The sequence below is a fragment of the Ranitomeya imitator genome, chromosome 2 (genome assembly GCF_032444005.1).
Source record: "Ranitomeya imitator isolate aRanImi1 chromosome 2, aRanImi1.pri, whole genome shotgun sequence".
NCBI classification, from domain to species: domain Eukaryota; kingdom Metazoa; phylum Chordata; class Amphibia; order Anura; family Dendrobatidae; genus Ranitomeya; species Ranitomeya imitator.
The window spans coordinates 215,716,931-215,744,691 of NC_091283.1; the positions used below are offsets into that span (position 1 = coordinate 215,716,931).

At 50.5% G+C, this 27,761-nt stretch overlaps 1 protein-coding gene across 1 annotated transcript; it reads left to right on the forward strand.

Moving 5' to 3' along the window:
- The first annotated feature begins 14,088 nt into the window (after positions 1-14,088).
- On the forward strand, positions 14,089-26,144 carry LOC138662697 (multiple epidermal growth factor-like domains protein 9). Its single transcript, XM_069748571.1, has 2 exons — positions 14,089-14,644; positions 25,492-26,144. Exons 1-2 carry the CDS (start codon positions 14,215-14,217, stop codon positions 25,965-25,967), a joined length of 906 nt encoding a protein of 301 aa, XP_069604672.1. The 5' UTR covers positions 14,089-14,214; the 3' UTR covers positions 25,968-26,144.
- The last annotated feature ends 1,617 nt before the right edge of the window (positions 26,145-27,761 follow it).

Here is a 27,761-nt window from a genome sequence, read left to right on the forward strand (position 1 = left end):
GAGGGGCAAAAACCCCGAAACAGCTGTCTGTGGATGGATACCATGCTTGGCATAGGTGGCTTTCCTTCTTAGGATGCTGCCCTTCCCGTGGTTGTTCCTTCCCGGGGAAAGGCCTGGCTATTCATTGCTTGCGTCGAGAAACACGTGATGGTGTCTCCGCAGCTTCTTTACTTGCATTTGCATATTTCCCATAAGGGATGGGGGCAGTGTTCTGGAATCACTGCGTTGAGAAACACGTGATGGTGTCTCCGCGGTGTTGGATGTTTTGGTCTCCCCGAGGCCAATCATCTGTGCCTTTATAGCCTTTTTACTAGGCACTGCTCCTAATAGCCAGATTCCTACTCCACACTGATGAGGGGCAAAAACCCCGAAACAGCTGTCTGTGGATGGATACCATGCTTGGCATAGGTGGCTTTCCTTCTTAGGATGCTGCCCTTCCCGTGGTTGTTCCTTCCCGGGGAAAGGCCTGGCTATTCATTGCTTGCGTCGAGAAACACGTGATGGTGTCTCCGCAGCTTCTTTACTTGCATTTGCATATTTCCCATAAGGGATGGGGGCAGTGTTCTGGAATCACTGCGTTGAGAAACACGTGATGGTGTCTCCGCGGTGTTGGATGTTTTGGTCTCCCCGAGGCCAATCATCTGTGCCTTTATAGCCTTTTTACTAGGCACTGCTCCTAATAGCCAGATTCCTACTCCACACTGATGAGGGGCAAAAACCCCGAAACAGCTGTCTGTGGATGGATACCATGCTTGGCATAGGTGGCTTTCCTTCTTAGGATGCTGCCCTTCCCGTGGTTGTTCCTTCCCGGGGAAAGGCCTGGCTATTCATTGCTTGCGTCGAGAAACACGTGATGGTGTCTCCGCAGCTTCTTTACTTGCATTTGCATATTTCCCATAAGGGATGGGGGCAGTGTTCTGGAATCACTGCGTTGAGAAACACGTGATGGTGTCTCCGCGGTGTTGGATGTTTTGGTCTCCCCGAGGCCAATCATCTGTGCCTTTATAGCCTTTTTACTAGGCACTGCTCCTAATAGCCAGATTCCTACTCCACACTGATGAGGGGCAAAAACCCCGAAACAGCTGTCTGTGGATGGATACCATGCTTGGCATAGGTGGCTTTCCTTCTTAGGATGCTGCCCTTCCCGTGGTTGTTCCTTCCCGGGGAAAGGCCTGGCTATTCATTGCTTGCGTCGAGAAACACGTGATGGTGTCTCCGCAGCTTCTTTACTTGCATTTGCATATTTCCCATAAGGGATGGGGGCAGTGTTCTGGAATCACTGCGTTGAGAAACACGTGATGGTGTCTCCGCGGTGTTGGATGTTTTGGTCTCCCCGAGGCCAATCATCTGTGCCTTTATAGCCTTTTTACTAGGCACTGCTCCTAATAGCCAGATTCCTACTCCACACTGATGAGGGGCAAAAACCCCGAAACAGCTGTCTGTGGATGGATACCATGCTTGGCATAGGTGGCTTTCCTTCTTAGGATGCTGCCCTTCCCGTGGTTGTTCCTTCCCGGGGAAAGGCCTGGCTATTCATTGCTTGCGTCGAGAAACACGTGATGGTGTCTCCGCAGCTTCTTTACTTGCATTTGCATATTTCCCATAAGGGATGGGGGCAGTGTTCTGGAATCACTGCGTTGAGAAACACGTGATGGTGTCTCCGCGGTGTTGGATGTTTTGGTCTCCCCGAGGCCAATCATCTGTGCCTTTATAGCCTTTTTACTAGGCACTGCTCCTAATAGCCAGATTCCTACTCCACACTGATGAGGGGCAAAAACCCCGAAACAGCTGTCTGTGGATGGATACCATGCTTGGCATAGGCGGCTTTCCTTCTTAGGATGCTGCCCTTCCCGTGGTTGTTCCTTCCCGGGGAAAGGCCTGGCTATTCATTGCTTGCGTCGAGAAACACGTGATGGTGTCTCCGCAGCTTCTTTACTTGCATTTGCATATTTCCCATAAGGGATGGGGGCAGTGTTCTGGAATCACTGCGTTGAGAAACACGTGATGGTGTCTCCGCGGTGTTGGATGTTTTGGTCTCCCCGAGGCCAATCATCTGTGCCTTTATAGCCTTTTTACTAGGCACTGCTCCTAATAGCCAGATTCCTACTCCACACTGATGAGGGGCAAAAACCCCGAAACAGCTGTCTGTGGATGGATACCATGCTTGGCATAGGTGGCTTTCCTTCTTAGGATGCTGCCCTTCCCGTGGTTGTTCCTTCCCGGGGAAAGGCCTGGCTATTCATTGCTTGCGTCGAGAAACACGTGATGGTGTCTCCGCAGCTTCTTTACTTGCATTTGCATATTTCCCATAAGGGATGGGGGCAGTGTTCTGGAATCACTGCGTTGAGAAACACGTGATGGTGTCTCCGCGGTGTTGGATGTTTTGGTCTCCCCGAGGCCAATCATCTGTGCCTTTATAGCCTTTTTACTAGGCACTGCTCCTAATAGCCAGATTCCTACTCCACACTGATGAGGGGCAAAAACCCCGAAACAGCTGTCTGTGGATGGATACCATGCTTGGCATAGGTGGCTTTCCTTCTTAGGATGCTGCCCTTCCCGTGGTTGTTCCTTCCCGGGGAAAGGCCTGGCTATTCATTGCTTGCGTCGAGAAACACGTGATGGTGTCTCCGCAGCTTCTTTACTTGCATGTGCCTAGGTATGGACTTTGTGGATGTGTTCTCGAAGCAGCGGTGCCAAGAACTTCCTCCCCATCATCCTTATGACTGCGACGTTAATCTTGTTCTCAAGGACAAGCTGCCTAAGAACAGACTGTATAACATCTCTGGTCCAGAGAGGCAAGCCATGAAGGACTATGCAGTGGAAACCTTGGCAAAGGGTCAAATCAGACCAAGGGTTACGCCCATGCCTAGATTTCCGCGTACTCAATCTGATCACTGTCCAGGATCCATGTCAGCTCCCTCTGTTCCTGGACGAAAATGTAAGAGCAAAATGGTTTTCAAAACTGGACCTCAGGAGGGGTGGTGGTGGTGTATAAACTCCTTCGTATTAGAGAGGGGGATGAGTGGAAAACTGCCTTTAATACGCCTGAGGGACACTATGAGAACCTGGTGACGCCATTTGGGTTCACGAACTCTCCCGCCGTCTTTCAACACTCTGTAAATGAACCACAAAAATGTAGGAGAGATCAGCACGAATAGGGTCTTATACGAGAAATACAGTGAGCTGTTATACTCAGATTAAACTCACCTAATCTGTAGAGACAGCATATAATGTGAAGTCAGCTGCAGCAGATCCACGGGTCAGCAAGTGACCGTCAGACATCAGAAGGTAAAAGGAGCTAGTGGATAATCTCCGCGCTGCCGACAGGATTATATCCAAGTGTGGTAAAGTAAGATGATGGTTTATTTCAACGCGTTTCGAAGTACAAAGTTACTACTTCAGGAAAAAACATATACAGATTAAGCTCACTGCCCCTGGTCTGTCTGCTGACAGATGGTTTGGAATCCTGCTACTATAGCCCTATGTCTAATGGTCTGCACCACACACCTGGGCAGGTACCTGCATCTCCCAGCATTACATTTACATGCTTAGCACTCAGCACTTTATTTTCAGGATATCTTCACCTTGCATATTAACCTTTACCTTCTGAACTGTGTATTATGATGTATATTGCATTGTGATGAGGATTACAGCGAGTATTTCCATCATCAATACTAGGTATTTACCAACTCACATGCTCGGCATGTATAATCCTTCATAATTGGAGTGATTTTCAGTATAACCTCTGCACAGTGTGTTTTTCGTTTTCTGTTTAGTATGTGTTGCCATCTCCTTTTTTAATCATGTCCTTTTAATTGTTAAATAAAAATGAGTATTTTTTACACATTATTTTGCGTTTGGAGAATCTTTTTCCCTTCTTGGCTCTCAGTCCTTCATGTTCCTCCATGTTACTGCTTAGGGCACAATTGTTTCTGCATTGGAGATTCCCAGTAGACCTTGGACTCGCTTGTCGGATGATTTCATCACGGATCTACTGGTGTCGGCGGGGAATACTGGAATTCTGGTAGTGGTGGATAGATTCACTAAAATGTCTCATTTTATTGCGTTACCAGCTTTCCTTAATGCCAAGATCTTGGGAGTAAATTTTCATCAGGGAAATTGTAAAATTACATGGGATCTCGATCGATATTGTTTCCGATTGGGGGGTGCAATTTCTTTGGAAATTTTGGAGGGCATTTTGCACCCGTTTGGGGATCCATCTTTCTTTCTCTTCTTCATTTCACCCACAGTCTAATGGGCAAACTGAACGGGTTAACCAGAATCTGGAGTCTTATCTTGGGTGTTTTGTGCCTGAGAATCAGGAGGATTGGGTTACCTACTTACCTATAGCTTAATTCACAGTAAACAGTTGTTGTCATGAATCTACTGATAAGTCCCTGCGCTTGGGTGGGGGGGGGACGTTTCATCCTCAGTTCAGCTCATTTAATAAGAATCTTTCTTCTGGATAACCTGAAGAGGAACGGTTTTCATCATCTAATACGTCCGCATGTTACTAATAATTTGAGGAAGATGGGATACAAAATAAGAGTGTAGCTGATCGGAGACGTTTGGTGGGTCCGGACATGTGTGCTGGTGACTTGGTGTGGTTGTCCTTTAGGAACATTAAGTTAAAGGTTCCATGTTGGAAACTGGGTCTGAGGTTCATCGGTCCTTATAAGATTGTGGCCGTTGTGAATACCGTAGCATTCCGCCTCGTTTTATCGCCCACCTTTAGGTGTGCTTCATTGTTCTCTCCTAAAAAAAAAAAAATATGTTGTGTCTTTGGTACCATCACCACTACCTCCATCTCCTGTCATTGTGGATGGAAGCTTAGAATTTCAGATAGCGGAAATCATGGATTCTCGCTTAGTTCGTCGGTTGCTTTAGTATCTGGCACATTGGAGAGGGTACAGTCCTGAGGAAAGGTGATGTGGATACCAGCGTCAGATGTCCATGCGGCCAGACTAATCTGGTCTTTTCACGTGACACACCTTGATAAACCCAGTTCTGAGGTTTCGGAGGTCCCTCATAGGAGGGGGGTACCGTCATGGGTTTACTGCAACAAAGGAGCCAGAAGAGCGTGCCATCTGATTACTCCTCCAGCGGTGAAAAAAAGCACTTCACCTTCGTTTTAAATGTAAATTTTTGTTTTAGCAGTACAGGGGTTAATCGGCCATGTTGGAGACTGGGAGTTTGGGCTCTCAGCTGAGCACCGTTATCCACTCCTATCCCCTATATAATCTGGGTTCTGACTGACGCACATTGTCAGAGATAGCTTATGCTGCATGGCTGGGCGTTAGTAGTTATATGAGGAGTTTGGTGGATTTATCCGTGACTGTTGCTAGGTTTTGTATGTGTGATAATTCCCTTTTCTTCTCCTACTTTGGTTTTTCCCCATCCTCCACTCCCAGATGCATTCCTCTGTTATATGTGAGTGTATATTTGTATGATTGGTATTTTCCAGTTCCCCTGTTCGTGTTACCCTGTTCATTGGGTTGGTGTATTAAGGTACACTACTACTCCCCTCTTCCTTGGGGGGGAAAGGGTACAGATGGAGGGCGGATTCAGGAGATAAGGCAATTTACATGGCCCCGGCATCTTCACCTTCAGAAGTAACTTGGGGAACAAGGCAAGCTAGGGTGCCCCTAGTGTTAGGGACAGGGAAGGAGCCTCTGGTCCCGGGTCACCCAACAGTCATGACAAGTCTACTGTCCCAAAAATATGAATGGATGTATATAAAAAAAAAAGAAAAACTAGTAGCATCGCAAATTAGACATGCTGTATATGTTTAAGATATGAACACTACTTTTTATTGATGGACTCTCTTTTGGATAGGCTATCAGTATCTGATCGGTGGGGATGCAACACCCGACACCCTCACTGATCAACTGTTCCATAAAGCCGCTAATATCGCTTCATCCCCCTGCTCCACACGATCGGCTATGAGGACCAGTAAACTGATAAACCAGCAGTGCATGTTAGGAGGCTGTACTTCCCTTGTAACTTGGGCTTAAATATCAGTCCCAGTTTCCTGACAGGACAATGCTTTGCTTTTGCACTTCTTATTTTTTTCTCTTCTTTCTAAGAGCCCTAGCTCATTTTCCCATCAACAAAGCCATATGAGGGCTTTTTTCTTTTTTTTGCAGCAGGTGTTGTAGTTTTCAATTACTCTACTCACTTTACTATACAATGTACTGAAAAACAGTAAAAAAAAAATAAAAAATACAAGTGTTGTGAATTGATGGAAAAAAATGCGATTCTGACATTTTTTTTTTTGTTTTTAACAATTTCATTTTAAAGAAAAAAGACCTGGCACCATGATTCACAGCAAAATTCTAAAGGTTTTTTTAGACTTTAGAAAATTACATTTTGAAGAGAACTTTGTGAGAAAAAATTGGCTTTACGTTGCCAATTTTAGAAATCCATAATTTTTAAATTTTCCACCAATGGACTTGCATGAGGGCTTGTTTTCTAATGTGGTGAGCTGAAGATTTTATGGATACCTTTTAGTTGTATGTACAGTCACTTTTTACTGTGTTCTTTTGTAGAAAACGCATAAAAAAGTGAGTATTTTCCACAGCGTTTTTCCTGCCAACACTGGGCTACGTTCACACAATCAGAATTTTCAGTTTTGGTGATTGTGTTGTCAAATCTCATTGGGAGTATATTCACATTAGTGTACACCACTGGAAAATTAATAGACAAATGGGAAGGGATTTGAGATTTTTTAAATTTGTATTAATAAATCAATAGTAATATATTAAAGTCAATTAAATCCACAGACACCCAACTGGGGATGTATATTGTGTAATTATCACAGTTGTGACGCACTGAAGGAGCAGCAGTGGTCACTTCTCCCGGCCGCCCTGGGGGAGCAGCAGTGGTCACTGGTCCCGGCCGCCCTGCGTCAGCAGCAGCGGTCACCGCTCCCGGCCGCTCTGGGGGAGCAGCAGTGGTCACCTCTCCCGGCCGCCCTGGGGGAGCAGCAGTGGTCACCTCTCCCGGCCGCTCTGGGGGAGCAGCAGTGGTCACCTCTCCCGGCCGCTCTGGGGGAGCAGCAGTGGTCACCTCTTCCGGCTGCCCTGGGGGAGCAGCAGTGGTCACCGCTCCCGGCAGCTCTGAGGGAGCAGCAGTGGTCACCGCTCCCGGCCGCCCTGGGGGAGCAGCAGTGGTCACCGCTCCCGGCAGCTCTGAGGGAGCAGCAGTGGTCACCGCTCCCGGCCGCTCTGGGGGAGCAGCAGTGGTCACCGCTCCCGGCCACTCTGGGGGAGCAGCAGTGGTCATCTAATACGTCCGCATGTTACTAATAATTTGAGGAAGATGGGATACAAAATAAGAGTGTAGCTGATCGGAGACGTTTGGTGGGTCCGGACATGTGTGCTGGTGACTTGGTGTGGTTGTCCTTTAGGAACATTAAGTTAAAGGTTCCATGTTGGAAACTGGGTCTGAGGTTCATCGGTCCTTATAAGATTGTGGCCGTTGTGAATCCCGTAGCATTCCGCCTCGTTTTATCGCCCACCTTTAGGTGTGCTTCATTGTTCTCTCCTAAAAAAAAAAAAATATGTTGTGTCTTTGGTACCATCACCACTACCTCCATCTCCTGTCATTGTGGATGGAAGCTTAGAATTTCAGATAGCAGAAATCATGGATTCTCGCTTAGTTCGTCGGTTGCTTTAGTATCTGGCACATTGGAGAGGGTACAGTCCTGAGGAAAGGTGATGTGGATACCAGCGTCAGATGTCCATGCGGCCAGACTAATCTGGTCTTTTCACGTGACACACCTTGATAAACCCAGTTCTGAGGTTTCGGAGGTCCCTCATAGGAGGGGGGTACCGTCATGGGTTTACTGCAACAAAGGAGCCAGAAGAGCGTGCCATCTGATTACTCCTCCAGCGGTGAAAAAAAGCACTTCACCTTCGTTTTAAATGTAAATTTTTGTTTTAGCAGTACAGGGGTTAATCGGCCATGTTGGAGACTGGGAGTTTGGGCTCTCAGCTGAGCACCGTTATCCACTCCTATCCCCTATATAATCTGGGTTCTGACTGACGCACATTGTCAGAGATAGCTTATGCTGCATGGCTGGGCGTTAGTAGTTATATGAGGAGTTTGGTGGATTTATCCGTGACTGTTGCTAGGTTTTGTATGTGTGATAATTCCCTTTTCTTCTCCTACTTTGGTTTTTCCCCATCCTCCACTCCCAGATGCATTCCTCTGTTATATGTGAGTGTATATTTGTATGATTGGTATTTTCCAGTTCCCCTGTTCGTGTTACCCTGTTCATTGGGTTGGTGTATTAAGGTACACTACTACTCCCCTCTTCCTTGGGGGGGAAAGGGTACAGATGGAGGGCGGATTCAGGAGATAAGGCAAGTTACATGGCCCCGGCATCTTCACCTTCAGAAGTAACTTGGGGAACAAGGCAAGCTAGGGTGCCCCTAGTGTTAGGGACAGGGAAGGAGCCTCTGGTCCCGGGTCACCCAACAGTCATGACAAGTCTACTGTCCCAAAAATATGAATGGATGTATATAAAAAAAAAAGAAAAACTAGTAGCATCGCAAATTAGACATGCTGTATATGTTTAAGATATGAACACTACTTTTTATTGATGGACTCTCTTTTGGATAGGCTATCAGTATCTGATCGGTGGGGATGCAACACCCGACACCCTCACTGATCAACTGTTCCATAAAGCCGCTAATATCGCTTCATCCCCCTGCTCCACACGATCGGCTATGAGGACCAGTAAACTGATAAACCAGCAGTGCATGTTAGGAGGCTGTACTTCCCTTGTAACTTGGGCTTAAATATCAGTCCCAGTTTCCTGACAGGACAATGCTTTGCTTTTGCACTTCTTATTTTTTTCTCTTCTTTCTAAGAGCCCTAGCTCATTTTCCCATCAACAAAGCCATATGAGGGCTTTTTTCTTTTTTTTGCAGCAGGTGTTGTAGTTTTCAATTACTCTACTCACTTTACTATACAATGTACTGAAAAACAGTAAAAAAAAAATAAAAAATACAAGTGTTGTGAATTGATGGAAAAAAATGCGATTCTGACATTTTTTTTTTTGTTTTTAACAATTTCATTTTAAAGAAAAAAGACCTGGCACCATGATTCACAGCAAAATTCTAAAGGTTTTTTTAGACTTTAGAAAATTACATTTTGAAGAGAACTTTGTGAGAAAAAATTGGCTTTACGTTGCCAATTTTAGAAATCCATAATTTTTAAATTTTCCACCAATGGACTTGCATGAGGGCTTGTTTTCTAATGTGGTGAGCTGAAGATTTTATGGATACCTTTTAGTTGTATGTACAGTCACTTTTTACTGTGTTCTTTTGTAGAAAACGCATAAAAAAGTGAGTATTTTCCACAGCGTTTTTCCTGCCAACACTGGGCTACGTTCACACAATCAGAATTTTCAGTTTTGGTGATTGTGTTGTCAAATCTCATTGGGAGTATATTCACATTAGTGTACACCACTGGAAAATTAATAGACAAATGGGAAGGGATTTGAGATTTTTTAAATTTGTATTAATAAATCAATAGTAATATATTAAAGTCAATTAAATCCACAGACACCCAACTGGGGATGTATATTGTGTAATTATCACAGTTGTCACGCACTGAAGGAGCAGCAGTGGTCACTTCTCCCGGCCGCCCTGGGGGAGCAGCGGTGGTCACTGGTCCCGGCCGCCCTGCGTCAGCAGCAGCGGTCACCGCTCCCGGCCGCTCTGGGGGAGCAGCAGTGGTCACCTCTCCCGGCCGCCCTGGGGGAGCAGCAGTGGTCACCTCTCCCGGCCGCTCTGGGGGAGCAGCAGTGGTCACCTCTTCCGGCTGCCCTGGGGGAGCAGCAGTGGTCACCGCTCCCGGCAGCTCTGAGGGAGCAGCAGTGGTCACCGCTCCCGGCCGCCCTGGGGGAGCAGCAGTGGTCACCGCTCCCGGCAGCTCTGAGGGAGCAGCAGTGGTCACCGCTCCCGGCCGCTCTGGGGGAGCAGCAGTGGTCACCGCTCCCGGCCACTCTGGGGGAGCAGCAGTGGTCACCTCTCCCGGCCGCTCTGGGGGAGCAGCAGTGGTCATCTAATACGTCCGCATGTTACTAATAATTTGAGGAAGATGGGATACAAAATAAGAGTGTAGCTGATCGGAGACGTTTGGTGGGTCCGGACATGTGTGCTGGTGACTTGGTGTGGTTGTCCTTTAGGAACATTAAGTTAAAGGTTCCATGTTGGAAACTGGGTCTGAGGTTCATCGGTCCTTATAAGATTGTGGCCGTTGTGAATCCCGTAGCATTCCGCCTCGTTTTATCGCCCACCTTTAGGTGTGCTTCATTGTTCTCTCCTAAAAAAAAAAAATATGTTGTGTCTTTGGTACCATCACCACTACCTCCATCTCCTGTCATTGTGGATGGAAGCTTAGAATTTCAGATAGCGGAAATCATGGATTCTCGCTTAGTTCGTCGGTTGCTTTAGTATCTGGCACATTGGAGAGGGTACAGTCCTGAGGAAAGGTGATGTGGATACCAGCGTCAGATGTCCATGCGGCCAGACTAATCTGGTCTTTTCACGTGACACACCTTGATAAACCCAGTTCTGAGGTTTCGGAGGTCCCTCATAGGAGGGGGGTACCGTCATGGGTTTACTGCAACAAAGGAGCCAGAAGAGCGTGCCATCTGATTACTCCTCCAGCGGTGAAAAAAAGCACTTCACCTTCGTTTTAAATGTAAATTTTTGTTTTAGCAGTACAGGGGTTAATCGGCCATGTTGGAGACTGGGAGTTTGGGCTCTCAGCTGAGCACCGTTATCCACTCCTATCCCCTATATAATCTGGGTTCTGACTGACGCACATTGTCAGAGATAGCTTATGCTGCATGGCTGGGCGTTAGTAGTTATATGAGGAGTTTGGTGGATTTATCCGTGACTGTTGCTAGGTTTTGTATGTGTGATAATTCCCTTTTCTTCTCCTACTTTGGTTTTTCCCCATCCTCCACTCCCAGATGCATTCCTCTGTTATATGTGAGTGTATATTTGTATGATTGGTATTTTCCAGTTCCCCTGTTCGTGTTACCCTGTTCATTGGGTTGGTGTATTAAGGTACACTACTACTCCCCTCTTCCTTGGGGGGGAAAGGGTACAGATGGAGGGCGGATTCAAGAGATAAGGCAAGTTACATGGCCCCGGCATCTTCACCTTCAGAAGTAACTTGGGGAACAAGGCAAGCTAGGGTGCCCCTAGTGTTAGGGACAGGGAAGGAGCCTCTGGTCCCGGGTCACCCAACAGTCATGACAAGTCTACTGTCCCAAAAATATGAATGGATGTATATAAAAAAAAAAGAAAAACTAGTAGCATCGCAAATTAGACATGCTGTATATGTTAAAGATATGAACACTACTTTTTATTGATGGACTCTCTTTTGGATAGGCTATCAGTATCTGATCGGTGGGGATGCAACACCCGACACCCTCACTGATCAACTGTTCCATAAAGCCGCTAATATCGCTTCATCCCCCTGCTCCACACGATCGGCTATGAGGACCAGTAAACTGATAAACCAGCAGTGCATGTTAGGAGGCTGTACTTCCCTTGTAACTTGGGCTTAAATATCAGTCCCAGTTTCCTGACAGGACAATGCTTTGCTTTTGCACTTCTTATTTTTTTCTCTTCTTTCTAAGAGCCCTAGCTCATTTTCCCATCAACAAAGCCATATGAGGGCTTTTTTCTTTTTTTTGCAGCAGGTGTTGTAGTTTTCAATTACTCTACTCACTTTACTATACAATGTACTGAAAAACAGTAAAAAAAAAAAAAAAAAATACAAGTGTTGTGAATTGATGGAAAAAAATGCGATTCTGACATTTTTTTTTTGTTTTTAACAATTTCATTTTATAGAAAAAAGACCTGGCACCATGATTCACAGCAAAATTCTAAAGGTTTTTTTAGACTTTAGAAAATTACATTTTGAAGAGAACTTTGTGAGAAAAAACTGGCTTTACGTTGCCAATTTTAGAAATCCATAATTTTTAAATTTTCCACCAATGGACTTGCATGAGGGCTTGTTTTCTAATGTGGTGAGCTGAAGATTTTATGGATACCTTTTAGTTGTATGTACAGTCACTTTTTACTGTGTTCTTTTGTAGAAAACGCATAAAAAAGTGAGTATTTTCCACAGCGTTTTTCCTGCCAACACTGGGCTACGTTCACACAATCAGAATTTTCAGTTTTGGTGATTGTGTTGTCAAATCTCATTGGGAGTATATTCACATTAGTGTACACCACTGGAAAATTAATAGACAAATGGGAAGGGATTTGAGATTTTTTAAATTTGTATTAATAAATCAATAGTAATATATTAAAGTCAATTAAATCCACAGACACCCAACTGGGGATGTATATTGTGTAATTATCACAGTTGTGACGCACTGAAGGAGCAGCAGTGGTCACTTCTCCCGGCCACTCTGAGGGAGCAGCAGTGGTCACCTCTCCCGGCCGCCCTGCGTCAGCAGCAGCGGTCACCGCTCCCGGCCGCTCTGGGGGAGCAGCAGTGGTCACCTCTCCCGGCTGCCCTGGGGGAGCAACAGTGGTCACCTCTCCCGGCCGCTCTGGGGGAGCAGCAGTGGTCACCTCTCCCGGCCGCTCTGGGGGAGCAGCAGTGGTCACCTCTTCCGGCTGCCCTGGGGGAGCAGCAGTGGTCACCGCTCCCGGCAGCTCTGAGGGAGCAGCAGTGGTCACCGCTCCCGGCCGCCCTGGGGGAGCAGCAGTGGTCACCGCTCCCGGCAGCTCTCAGCAGCTCTGAGGGAGCAGCAGTGGTCACCGCTCCCGGCCGCTCTGGGAGAGCAGCAGTGGTCACCGCTCCCGGCCGCTCTGGGGGAGCAGCAGTGGTCACCTCTCCCGGCCGCTCTGGGGGAGCAGCAGTGGTCACCTCTCCCGGCCGCTCTGGGGGAGCAGCAGTGGTCACCTCTTCCGGCCGCCCTGGGGGAGCAGCAGTGGTCACCGCTCCCGGCAGCTCTGAGGGAGCAGCAGTGGTCACCGCTCCCGGCCGCCCTGGGGGAGCAGCAGTGGTCACCGCTCCTGGCCGCCCTGGGGGAGCAGCAGTGGTCACCTCTCCCGGCCACTCTGAGGGAGCAGCAGTGGTCACCTCATCTGGCCGCTCTGAGGGAGCAGCAGTGGTCACCTCTTCCGGCCGCTCTGAGGGAGCAGCAGTGGTCACCGCTCCCGGCCGCTCTGAGGGAGCAGCAGTGGTCACCTCTCCCGGTCGCTCTGAGGGAGCAGCAGTGGTCACCTCTCCCGGCCGCTCTGAGGGAGCAGCAGTGGTCACCTCTCCCGGCCACTCTGAGGGAGCAGCAGTGGTCACCGCTCCCGGCCGCTCTGAGGGAGCAGCAGTGGTCACCTCTCCCGGCCGCTCTGAGGGAGCAGCAGTGGTCACCGCTCCCGGCCGCTCTGAGGGAGCAGCAGTGGTCACCGCTCCCGGCCGCTCTGAGGGAGCAGCAGTGGTCACCGCTCCCGGCCGCTCTGAGGGAGCAGCAGTGGTCACCGCTCCCGGCCGCTCTGAGGGAGCAGCAGTGGTCACCGCTCCCGGCCGCTCTGAGGGAGCAGCAGTGGTCACCGCTCCCGGCCGCTCTGGGGGAGCAGCAGTGGTCACCGCTCCCGGCCGCTCTGAGGGAGCAGCAGTGGTCACCGCTCCCGGCCGCTCTGGGGGAGCAGCAGTGGTCACCTCTTCCGGCCGCTCTGAGGGAGCAGCAGTGGTCACCGCTCCCGGCCGCTCTGAGGGAGCAGCAGTGGTCACCGCTCCCGGCCGCTCTGAGGGAGCAGCAGTGGTCACCGCTCCCGGCCGCTCTGAGGGAGCAGCAGTGGTCACCGCTCCCGGCCGCTCTGAGGGAGCAGCAGTGGTCACCTCTCCCGGCCGCTCTGGGGGAGCAGCAGTGGTCACCGCTCCCGGCCGCGCGGCCAATAACACCTATGGGGCATTCATGTTACCTGCTGGGGAACCGAACACGCCGATTCGCTCGGGCATTTACGTCACTGTGCATAGGACCCTGCCGATTGGCTGCTTTCCCACCACGGGTTCTGGGTCTCGGCCTGTGATTGGACGCAGTCGCTGCCGATCACACACAGGTGTCAGCCGCATTGTAGGCGATGGGCAGTCGGTGCCGTGCCTGCGCCCGGGGAGCTCTGCAGTCGGACATCGCTGCGGTCCTTTAGGCGAGGCCGGGCAGGAAAATGGGAGATGGCTGTACGAGCAGGGACGGCGTTCTATCTGGCGGCCGCCTGTCTGCTGCTGCTACGTAGCTGTACGAGCCTGGACGGGAACCAGACGACCCTCTACCCGGAAGATCTGAACGCCACCGTCACCGCACCGGCGGACGATCCCGGGAACACAACAATAACACCAGCGGTCAACGGAACGGAGCCCGCGGTCACTACAGAGGCGGTGACCGGGCCGACCGCGACACTTGTGACTGCGACAGAGCCGGGACTAGCGGCCACCGCAGCGGCCAGCACCGGGGAGCCAGCGCGGGACCCGGGGACCAGCACCGGAGAGCAAGTGCCCCCGAGCACCGGCACCGCAGAGGCAGAGGCGACCCCGACACCGGCCACAGCAGCGACCCCGACACTGCCCGTCACCAGAGGCCCCACCGGCAGGAGCACGACAGAAGGTGACTATCGCGACATCCCCCGTGCGCCCTCCCCGCATTGTGCCGGGACCGGTCTGTAGCGCCGCGCTCTCCCGTGCTGCTGGGGCTCTGCTCTTTGTTCTGGTGACGTCACAATGCCGCTTGTCACTGAGTGCAGGCCTGACTGCTGCTGCACCTGATGTTACTGGGGGTCTCATACCGACTGCAGGGGGTCTCCAGGCCTGACTGCTGCTGCACCTGATGTTACTGGGGGTCTCATACCGACTGCAGGGGGTCTCCAGGCCTGACTGCTGCTGCACCTGATGTTACTGGGGGTCTCCTCCACATACTGCAGGGGGTCTCCAGGCCTGACTGCTGCTGCACCTGATGTTACTGGGGGTCTCCTCCACATACTGCAGGGGGTCTCCAGGCCTGACTGCTGCTGCACCTGATGTTACTGGGGGTCTCCTCCACATACTGCAGGGGGTCTCCAGGCCTGACTGCTGCTGCACCTGATGTTACTGGGGGTCTCCTCCACATACTGCAGGGGGTCTCCAGGCCTGACTGCTGCTGCACCTGATGTTACTGGGGGTCTCCTCCACATACTGCAGGGGGTCTCCAGGCCTGACTGCTGCTGCACCTGATGTTACTGGGGGTCTCATACCGACTGCAGGGGGTCTCCAGGCCTGACTGCTGCTGCACCTGATGTTACTGGGGGTCTCCTCCACATACTGCAGGGGGTCTCCAGGCCTGACTGCTGCTGCACCTGATGTTACTGGGGGTCTCCTCCACATACTGCAGGGGGTCTCCAGGCCTGACTGCTGCTGCACCTGATGTTACTGGGGGTCTCCTCCACATACTGCAGGGGGTCTCCAGGCCTGACTGCTGCTGCACCTGATGTTACTGGGGGTCTCCTCCACATACTGCAGGGGGTCTCCAGGCCTGACTGCTGCTGCACCTGATGTTACTGGGGGTCTCCTCCACATACTGCAGGGGGTCTCCAGGCCTGACTGCTGCTGCACCTGATGTTACTGGGGGTCTCATACAGACTGCAGGGGGTCTCCAGGCCTAACTGCTGCTGCACCTGATGTTACTGGGGGTCTCATACAGACTGCAGGGGGTCTCCAGGCCTGACTGCTGCTGCACCTGATGTTACTGGGGGTCTCCTCCACATACTGCAGGGGGTCTCCAGGCCTGACTGCTGCTGCACCTGATGTTACTGGGGGTCTCATACAGACTGCAGGGGGTCTCCAGGCCTAACTGCTGCTGCACCTGATGTTACTGGGGGTCTCATACAGACTGCAGGGGGTCTCCAGGCCTAACTGCTGCTGCACCTGATGTTACTGGGGGTCTCATACAGACTGCAGGGGGTCTCCAGGCCTAACTGCTGCTGCACCTGATGTTACTGGGGGTCTCCTTCATATACTGCAGGGGGTCTCCAGGCCTGACTGCTGCTGCACCTGATGGGGCTGGGGGTCTCCTCCATATACTGCAGGTGGTCTCCAGGTCTGACTGCTGCTGCACATGATGTTACTGGGGTCTCATACATACTGCAGGGGGTCTCCAGGCCTGACTGCTGCTGCACCTGATGTTACTGGGGGTCTCATACATACTGCAGGGGGTCTCCAGGCCTGACTGCTGCTGCACCTGATTTTACTGGGGCTCTCCTCCACATACTGCAGGGGGTCTCCAGGCCTGACTGCTGCTGCACCTGATGTTACTGGGGGTCTCATACAGACTGCAGGGGGTCTCCAGGCCTAACTGCTGCTGCACCTGATGTTACTGGGGGTCTCATACAGACTGCAGGGGGTCTCCAGGCCTGACTGCTGCTGCACCTGATGGGGCTGGGGGTCTCCTCCATATACTGCAGGTGGTCTCCAGGTCTGACTGCTGCTGCACATGATGTTACTGGGGTCTCATACATACTGCAGGGGGTCTCCAGGCCTGACTGCTGCTGCACCTGATGTTACTGGGGGTCTCATACATACTGCAGGGGGTCTCCAGGCCTGACTGCTGCTGCACCTGATTTTACTGGGGCTCTCCTCCACATACTGCAGGGGGTCTCCAGGCCTGACTGCTGCTGCACCTGATGTTACTGGGGGTCTCATACAGACTGCAGGGGGTCTCCAGGCCTAACTGCTGCTGCACCTGATGTTACTGGGGGTCTCATATAGACTGCAGGTGGTCTCCAGGCCTAACTGCTGCTGCACCTGATGTTACTGGGGGTCTCCTTCATATACTGCAGGGGGTCTCCAGGCCTGACTGCTGCTGCACCTGATGGGGCTGGGGGTCTCCTCCATATACTGCAGGTGGTCTCCAGGTCTGACTGCTGCTGCACCTGATGTTACTGGGGGTCTCCTCCACATACTGCAGGGGGTCTCCAGGCCTGACTGCTGCTGCACCTGATGTTACTGGGGGTCTCATACATACTGCAGGGGGTCTCCAGGACTGACTGCTGCTGCACCTGATGTTACTGGAGGTCTCATACATACTGCAGGGGGTCTCCAGGCCTGACTGCTGCTGCACCTGATGTTACTGGGGGTCTCCTCCACATACTGCAGGGGGTCTCCGGCCTGACTGCTGCTGCACCTGATGTTACTGGGGGTCTCATACATACTGCAGGGGGTCTCCAGGCCTGACTGCTGCTGCACCTGATGTTATTGGGGGTCTCATAAATACTGCAGGGGGTCTCCAGGCCTGACTGCTGCTGCACCTGATGTTACTGGGGGTCTCTTCCATATACTGCAGGGGGTCTCTAGGTCTGACTGCTGTTGCACCTGATGTTACTGGGGGTCTCCTTCATATACTGCAGGGGGTCTCCAGGGCTGACTGCTGCTGCAACTGATGTTGCTGGGGGTCTCCTCCACATACTGCAGGGGGTCTCCTCCGCATAATGCAGGGACTGTGTCCAGGCCTGACTGCTGCTGCACCTTATTTTTAATATACCGTATATACTCGAGTATAAGCCGACTCGAGTAAAAGCCGACCCCCCCCCCTAATTTTGCCACAAAAAACTGGGAAAACCTATTGACTCGAGTATAAGCCTAGGGTGGAAATGCAGCATTTACCGGTGAATTTCAAAAATAAAAATAGATCATTATTGCCCCATAGCTGTGCCATATAGTGCTCTGCACCGTTCATATTTCCCCATAGCTCTGCCATATAGTGCTCTGCACCGTTCATATTTTCCCATATCTGTGCCCTGTATGCTCTGCACCGTTCATATTGCCCCCATATCTGTGCCCCATATAGTGCTCTGCACCGTTCATACTGCCCCCATATCTGTGCCCCATATAGTGCTCTGCACCGTTCATATTGCCCCCATATCTGTGCCCCATATAGTGCTCTGCACCGTTCATACTGCCCCCATATCTGTGCCCCATATAGTGCTCTGCACCGTTCATACTGCCCCCATATCTGTGCCCCATATATGCTCTGCACCGTTCATACTGCCCCCATATCTGTGCCCCATATAGTGCTCTGCACCGTTCATACTGCCCCCATATCTGTGCCCCATATATGCTCTGCACCGTTCATACTGCCCCCATATCTGTGCCCCATATAGTGCTCTGCACCGTTCATACTGCCCCCATATCTGTGCCCCATATATGCTCTGCACCGTTCATACTGCCCCCATATCTGTGCCCCATATAGTGCTCTGCACCGTTCATACTGCCCCCATATCTGTGCCCCATATAGTGCTCTGCACCGTTCATACTGCCCCCATATCTGTGCCCCATATAGTGCTCTGCACCGTTCATACTGCCCCCATATCTGTGCCCCATATATGCTCTGCACCTTTCATACTGCCCCATATCTGTGCCCCATATATGCTCTGCACCGTTCATACGTTCATACTGCCCCCATATCTGTGCCCCATATAGTGCTCTGCACCGTTCATACTGCCCCCATATTGCACCGTTCATACTGCCCCCATATCTGTGCCCCATATAGTGCTCTGCACCGTTCATACTGCCCCCATATCTGTGCCCCATATAGTGCTCTGCACCGTTCATACTGCCCCCATATCTGTGCCCCATATAGTGCTCTGCACCGTTCATACTGCCCCCATATCTGTGCCCCATATATGCTCTGCACTGTTCATACTGCCCCCATATCTGTGCCCCATATATGCTCTGCACCGTTCATACTGCCCCCATATCTGTGCCCCATATAGTGCTCTGCACCGTTCATACTGCCCCCATATCTGTGCCCCATATAGTGCTCTGCACCGTTCATACTGCCCCCATATCTGTGCCCCATATAGTGCTCTGCACCGTTCATACTGCCCCCATATCTGTGCCCCATATATGCTCTGCACCTTTCATACTGCCCCCATATCTGTGCCCCATATATGCTCTGCACCGTTCATACGTTCATACTGCCCCCATATCTGTGCCCCATATAGTGCTCTGCACCGTTCATACTGGCCCCATATAGTGCTCTGCACCGTTCATACTGCCCCCATATCTGTGCCCCATATATGCTCTGCACCGTTCATACTGCCCCCATATCTGTGCCCCATATATGCTCTGCACCGTTCATACTGCCCCCATATCTGTGCCCCATATATGCTCTGCACCGTTCATATTGCCCCATATCTGTGCCCCCTATAGTGCTCTGCACCGTTCATACTGCCCCCATATCTGTGCCCCATATAGTGCTCTGCACCGTTCATACTGCCCCCATATCTGTGCCCCATATAGTGCTCTGCACCGTTCATACTGCCCCCATATCTGTGCCCCATATATGCTCTGCACCGTTCATACTGCCCCCATATCTGTGCCCCATATAGTGCTCTGCACCGTTCATACTGCCCCCATATCTGTGCCCCATATAGTGCTCTGCACCGTTCATACTGCCCCCATATCTGTGCCCCATATATGCTCTGCACCGTTCATACTGCCCCCATATCTGTGCCCCATATAGTGCTCTGCACCGTTCATACTGCCCCCATATCTGTGCCCCATATAGTGCTCTGCACCATTCATACTGCCCCCATATCTGTGCCCCATATAGTGCTCTGCACCATTCATACTGCCCCCATATCTGTGCCCCATATAGTGCTCTGCACCGTTCATACTGCCCCATAGATGCTCCACATAAATCTGTGCCGCTGCTGCAATAAAAAAAAAAAAAAAAAGCCATACTCGCCTCTCTTGATTGCAGCTCCCGGCGTCTCGTTCCAGCGTCCGGTCCCGGCGTCTCCGCTCTGACTGATCAGGCAGAGGGCGCCGCGCACACTATATGCGTCATCGCGCCCTCTGACCTGAACAGTCAGAGCGCAGAGAAGCCGGGAAAATGGAGGCGCTGGGAAGATGGAGCGACGCCCGGCGGCTGGAACGGGGATAGGTAAATATGCGATACTTACCTGCTCCCGGCGTCCCGCTCCCCCTGCTGTCCCACAGTCTTCGGTGCCGCAGCTTCTTTCTCTATCAGCGGTCACCGGCACCGCTGATTAGAGAAATGAATAGGCGGCTCCACCCCTATGGGAGGTGGAGCCGCTTATTCATTTCTCTAATGAGCGGTCCCACGTGACCGCTGAAGAGGGGAAGAACTGCAGCACCGAAGACCGTGGGACGGCAGGGACAGCGCCAGGACTAGGTAAGTATACCTCAGCGCCCTCACCCGCCGACCCTGCCACCCACCTTGACTCGAGTATAAGCCGAGAGGGGCACTTTCAGCCCAAAAATTTGGGCTGAAATTCTCGGCTTATACTCGAGTATATACGGTATATACATTTTTTTAATTCCCAAGGGTAGAGTGACTCATCCACGCCACTCATGCAGCACAATCTACAATATAATTTTCTAAGGGTCACTTCCATTGTCTGTCTTTCTGTCACAGATATTCAATGGTTGCGGCCTCTGTCTGTCATGGAAATCCAAGTCGCTGATTGGTCGCGGCAAAACAGCCACGACCAATCAGCGACGGGCACAGTCCGGAAGAAAATGGTCGCTCCTTACTCCCCGCAGTGAGTGCCCGGCGCCCGCATACTCCCCTCCACTCACCGCTCACACAGAGTTAATGGCAGCATTGACCGCAGTGTAACGAACTCCATTAACGCTGCTATTAACCCTGTGTGACCAACTTTTTACTATTGATGCGGCCTATGCAGCAGTCAGCCTGGAATGTAACACCGCCAAATTGTGCTGTTGCTATGTCCTGGGATCTGTCACTACTCTATGGTCTGACTGCAAACAGGATGGAAACTATTCCTAGTATTTGTAGGATACAGCTACACGGGACTGATGAAGAATCCCCCCAAAGTGTTCGCCTTTTGTTGTAGATTGTGTTGAAAGAGTGGTGTGGATGTCACTGTTCCCTTGGGAATAAAAAGAAAATAAATTAATCTGTATCCCTGGTCAGTGTCCTCTGTAGGGTTTTTCTGCAGTGTGTGGGGGAGATTGTGTAAAATCTCTACTTTCCTAATCCACCAGTTCCCTTGTGGAAAGTCCCAGTGTAACCATCCATGGGGGGTGTACTGTTAAATGGTTGTGATCGGACATTCAAATCTGAAAGTTGTCGGCTATTCTGAAAACCTCTTAATTACTGTATTCCCCTGTCTGGATAAAACACCAAAAAAACCAGGCAATACTGGTCTCTGATTACGGACCAGTGACGGCGGTGTCGGGGCTCAGGCTATACCCGCCTGTGATGGCGGTGCCGAGGCTCAGGCTCTACTCTCCTCTGATAACGGACCAGTGACGGCGGTGTCGAGGCTCAGGCTCTCCTCTCCTCTGATGACGGACCAGTGACGGTGATGCCAGAGCTCAGGCTATACTCGCCTCTGATGACGGACCGGTGACGGCGTGCCAAGGCTCAGGGTATACTCTCCTCTGATGACGGACCAGTGACGGTGGTGTCGGGGCTCAGGCTCTACTCTCCTCTGATGATGGACCAGTGACGGTGGTGCCGAGGCTCAGGCTCTACTCTCCTCTGATGACGGACCAGTGACGGCGGTGTCGGGGTTCAGGCTATACTTGCCTCTGACGGACCAGTGAAGGTGGTGTCGGGGCTCAGGTTATACTCGCCTCTGATAACGGACCAGTGACGGCGGTGCCAAGGTTCAGGCTCTACTCTTCTCTGACGGACCAGTGACGGTGGTGTCGGGGCTCAGGCTCTTCTCTGATGACGGACCAGTGATGGCGGTGTCGAGGCTCAAGCTATACTCTCCTTTGATGACAGACCAGTGACGGCGTTGCCGGGGCTCAGGCTCTCCTCTGATGACGGACCAGTGACGGTGGTGTCGAGGCTCAGGCTCTACTCTTCTCTGATGGCGGACCAGTGACGGTGGTGTCGAGGATCAGGCTCTACTCTTCTCTGATGACGGACCAGTGTCGTGGTGTCGAGGCTCAGGCTCTACTCTTCTCTGATGACAGACCAGTGACGGTGGTGTCGGGGCTCAGGCTATACTCTCCTCTGATGACGGACCAGTGACGGCGGTGCCGGGGCTCAGGCTCTCCTCTGATGACGGACCAGTGACGGTGGTGTCGAGGCTCAGGCTCTTCTCTTCTCTGACGGACCAGTGACTGCGTTGCTGGGGCTCAGGCTATACTCTCCTCTGATGACGGACCAGTGACGGTAGTGCCAGAGGTCATGCTCTACTCTCCTCTGATGACGGACCAATGACGGTGGTGCCAGAGCTCAGGCCCGACTCTCTTCCGGTGTCGTACCAATGGTGCCGAGGATTGCATGACACGTTGTGAGCCCTGCAGTGAATCACTTCCTTGGGATGACACTACCATATAGAAGAAGTAGGAGCTGCTGCTCGCTGACGTCCTCCATGGAGGAGTGAGTGTGAAGTGGCCGCTGTTTGGCTGCAGGGCTGATGACATGGTGTCACGCGAGCCTCGGTGCCCGGCATCACCGCAGAGTGTAGCAAGTGTTCTCAGACGGGGGAATATAATAATTGGGAAGGGTGGTTCGAGTAGTGGACAACCCTCGTTATTTCACTTTTGGGTCCAGCACATACTAGTTATATTGGCAGGCTGCTTTCCGGAGGATTTCTCTGCCTGCCCTTAGTTCCCAGGGTAGCATTGCATGGCGCATGTCTCCCTATGCCAGCGTGGTGGTCTCCACAAGGAGAAGCATTCTCCCTCACATCCCTGGCATTATGATGGCTTATATGACACTTGTGACATGCGGCTTTGCCAAGGAATTGTTGGGTCGGAAGTGAACCCACAAACTTGTGTCTGACGAAGGGGCCTGTGTGCTGCAGAAGCGTGTGGAGAGCGGTCTGCAGCACGTGCTGGAAGGGCAAAGAGGTTTGTCATTTTTGACCCATAAATGAACATTAGATGTTTTTTTTTTTCTCACTTTACCGCCGTATTCTTCTCTGTACATTTATCTGCGCTGAATAATGTACCGGGCATAAAGGAGCTGTCCACTGTCGGATAACGCCTGAAATCCTAAAGTGCCACAGATGGTAAATGTATATATACCATGCCTCCCAAACCAGCACTGTGACACCAAATGTGGTGCTGTCTCTGGTCAGTCATGTGACCGCTGCAGCTGATCACTGTCGCACGATCGTTGTGAAACCCAGCGCCGACATTACTGGAATGTTGCCGGACTGGGAGGTGCGCACGTGTTTATTTTTTGTTTTTTCCTGTGGCACTTATGATTTTAAAAAGTGATAGTGCAATAGTGAACGACCCTTTTAATTTATCCCATGGCAGGGGCATCCACTCATCACCAATTTTGGATTCCCCAAATGTGCTTTAATCAGCGTGTTGACCAATTCACCTCCCCCCTGCTGCTGTTACATTTGTAATTATGAATTTTTTCATGACTTTTTTTTTTTTTTTTTTACAAAATGTGTTTTGGTGTCACATATACTATACAACCATGAGCAATGTAAGGTATACAAGTTAAATCGAACTTTGGGATCCTGAAAAAAAAAAAAAAGCAGGTTTTGCTGTTTATGTCCACAGCTTTTTTGATGCCAAGAGATGAGGTTTTGGCTGCAGAAAAAAGCACCAAAAAAAGTAATTTCCTATCTGCAGCGCGTCAATAACCTTGGAGAATTGACAGCGGTTTTCATCTTTTCAAATGAATGGGGAAAAAAATCCTTAAAAAGCAGCATTTATATCATGCAGTGTTTCTTGCCAAGGCTTCTTATTTTATGACTTCACAGTGTCACTGGCCGTGGTATTGGCCGCTGTACCTGACTGGCCGCTGTACCTGACTGGCCGCTGTACCTGACTGGCCGCTGTACCTGACTGGCCGCTGTACCTGACTGGCCGCTGTACCTGACTGGCCGCTGTACCTGACTGGCCGCTGTACCTGACTGGCCGCTGTACCTGACTGGCCGCTGTACCTGACTGGCCGCTGTACCTGACTGGCCGCTGTACCTGACTGGCGACATCGCAGCACAATCGCAGTGAATAAGGCGAGCACACTGGTGCAAGAACGTTGCAAGAAAACTGACGTCGTCCAACTTTTTGCAACTTGCTTGTTGAGGTGACAGTGCGACTCCGCTCACTTGTGGTGTGCTGTGGAGCTGACGCCTACTGAATGTTGGCTGCACAACAGGGGTCATGGCCAAAGTCACTGGAACCACAGCCTAAGACTTTCTATTAACGGGGTCGTCCACTACTAGGAGAACATCTTCTTGATCTAAGTGTTCGCCCCCCCCCTCCCCCCATAAAATAATAAAGCCTATGCTCCTGTGTGTCGGTACTCGCTCTCCCCAGGGGCCCCCGTGGGGTTGTGACACCGGCACCCAATCAGTGCTGGTGTCACTGGCCCTGCCTTAGGACAAATGGAACATGAACAGGATGTCCAGGCTGATCTATGACTTCCTCTTCCTGCTCCATTCGACAGGAGGCGGGGACATTGACTCCAGCGCTGATTGGACGCTGGGCATCACATGTCATACAACCGGATGAGAGCAAGTGCTGCCACCGTGGGAACGCCAGCAGCCGGACCACATGGTAAGGTGCAGAAACCTGTGTGGTCAGATGGATGAGAAAATGGAGAAAAAATGACTTCCCATTTCTCCCTTCTGCGATGTCATCCGAGTGCAGTCTGATGTTTTCCACGGACTCTGACTCGCATGGCCGAGGGTGATCCCAATGTCAGATCGACCTCTTATTTTTCTTCGCCCTGGTCCTAGGGAAATAGACACGTACTGCCTCACACCAAAAGTGGTCCCACTGCCATCCTATGTTAGTCAGATCACACTCCCGCCAAAACTACAGCCACGTGAATGAGCCCTCAGGTGCAAGGGAAGGCGTCAGAATGGTGCAGGGTCTATTACATCTGACACAGTGCTCAGGACTGTTTAATACAAAGAAGTGTGGAGACCATGGGGCAGATTGTCCCTTCAGAACTTGTATTATCTCCACAAACACTGCTCATATAACGGCCCCTGTGGGATGGAGGTCAGTAAATCCTGACACTGGCCCCTCTCAGTGGCACATGTCGCTTCAGTGTCGGTAATATCCAATGCTCCATGTTAAATGGTGCGTCCATTGCTAGGGAGATGCCATCAGAAATCACGCCTCGTATTCCAATGGAGGACTTGGGTTGGGGAGCAGGTGTCACCTCTTAGAGGAGGTCAGGTGTACAGCAATGGACAACCCCTTTAACTCCTGTGGATAAAAGCTTTGCTGGTGTGGGTCGGTCAGCTTTTTAGCGCCCCCGGTCAGCCTTTTAGCGCCCCCGGTCAGCCTTTTAGCGCCCCCGGTCAGCCTGCTGCCCCCGGTCAGCCTTTTAGCGCCCCGGGTCAGCCTGTTGCCCCAATCCTTCATTGCTGCTTCTTCGCTTTTCTGGAATTATTTGCTTATTTTTTGTGCATTATTCTGTTTTGTGCTATGTCTTTCTTTCTCAATGTGGTGCAGCATTGTCATGTTTTCATTATTATTTATTTTTTTTTGTCCTAGATCTAGTTACCGAGAGTCCTGCACCGCCGACCCCGACATTGGCCGGACATGTCACCAGCAGTACAAGTGCATCGGCTGCCATCACTACAGTGGAAGTTCTTCTATCAAGCAAAAGTTTCCTAACGACGACGTTCCAAACCTTTTATATCACAAGTTCCTCGGATAACAGCACGTCCGCATTAGCGGATATGTCATGGACTCAATTCAATATCATCATCCTGACGGTCATCATCATCGTGGTGGTCCTGCTGATGGGATTTGTGGGGGCCGTGTACATGTACAGAGAGTATCAGAGCCGGAAGCTGAACGCTCCTTTTTGGACCATTGAGCTGAAGGAGGACAATATCAGTTTCAGCAGCTACCACGATAGCATCCCCAATGCTGATATTTCGGGGCTTCTGGAAGATAATGGAAATGAAATTGCTCCAAACGGCCAGCTGGCATTATCGGCTCCGATACACCACTATAAACCCTAAACACAAACGTGGACGCCTACTATCACTAGGTCAACCAGACTTGGAGATCGCAGTTAGTGTCTTCAAGAACTGTATGTATTGAGCAACTAACTCGATGTTCAATATCGAACGTGGCATTTTGGATTTTTTTTATTATTTAATAAAACCATGGCTTGCGTTTCATTTTAAGAAAACAGATTGAGACAAATGGTTGTCTTTTGGCTTAGGATTAATTAATGGGGCTTTTTTTTGGGGAAGGGGGGGGGGGGGGATTTTATTCTTTTTGTCCATTCCTTCCAAAGCAGGGGTGGAGAGCCTTTTTTCTTACCGCCAAGGGCCATTTTGGATATTTCTACCATCCTTTGGGGGCTGTACAAATCACACGCTAACCCAGCCCACAACGTACGTCCTGGCACTTGTGTCCGGTCGTAACCTTTCATTGTACGCGCCTCAACGCTCAGTAGTGAATAGAGCAAGGAGAAATTAAAGAGCTGGTGACCATCAAAACACGGCTGCCGGCCCCTGGAAATCTGCTTGGGGGGCCAAATCAAAGGTCATCAAGGGCCGTAAATGGCCCGTGGGCCTGAGGTTCCCCACCCCTGTTCTAATCTGCCTTCCACCCTTACTTCCTACCAAACAGTAAAACCATTTTCAAGATGCTCTTCATAGATAGAAGTAACTCAACTATTGACAGTAAAGAATATTTAACTCGCCTTCCTGATTTTGGATGCATCCTGAATTTGGCACCAATTACAGCATCGTTACGTTTCAGGGATGGCACGGCCACAACTTCAGTAGGAATCGGCGGTAATATATGGCTGAGCTGCTAAGTGCGCTGGGACCGGAGCTGGCTTCGACCTCCGCACTTTAACCCCCTTAGATGCCACTGTCTTTAGTCACAGTGGCATGTGAGGAGTTTGCCAGAGGGAGAGTTCTCCCTCTGTAAGTCCATCGGCAGTCCCGCAACGCAGTCGCACAGTGCCGATGGCAACCAGAGGCCTAGTAATAAGCTGTAATAGGACAAACCCATCAGATCTGGGGTGTAATAACCGATCAGTCCGAGGCTACTCGACACTGAAATTGGAGGGACACATTGGATGTAATGATGTCCTATGGTGTTGCGTTGCGACTTGCAACATCGTAAATGTTTCCAAAGGTGTTGGGGATTTCAGATGCCGCAACTTGTGACTTGTCTGTAGTTTTGGCTGTTTTACTTACAGCAAAATCTGCGCTCTACAATAGTCATGTAAGAGAAGGTCACGGACAAGTTGCAGAAATGTTTTTGCTGCGGAACTAGTCTTCCTCTTTCAGCTTAGGTAATAACTGCATTAGTGATGTGAGTAAAGGATCTTATGTTCTCCTCCCCTTTGGGACTAAGAAGTATTGAAAAATAAAAAAAAAATTGTAAAACTAAAAAGAAACAACCACCCAGTTTAGTTGTAAGGTTTTATTTGGTAAAAAAAAGTATATTTAGTAGCGATCTGTACTATAAAACTGTTTTTTATTTATCCCACATGGTGAATGCTGTTGAAAGAAAAAAAAAATGAAAAATGTTATTTTGGGTCATCTCGTCTTGCTAAAAAAAAAAAATTGTGTGCATCCAAAAATAGTGCCGACACAAAGTACAGCTCGTTACGTAAAAAAAGAAAAATGTCGTGATCCCACTCTGGAAACCGAAAACGTGAAAGTTACAGCTGTCAGAATGTGGCAAAAAGAAAAAAAAAATATCAAAACAACCTGCAGAATAAAGATAACATGTCGGCTGTACGGCATTAACAAACCACTGAGAATTACTATTGTTAAGGGCATTTTAAA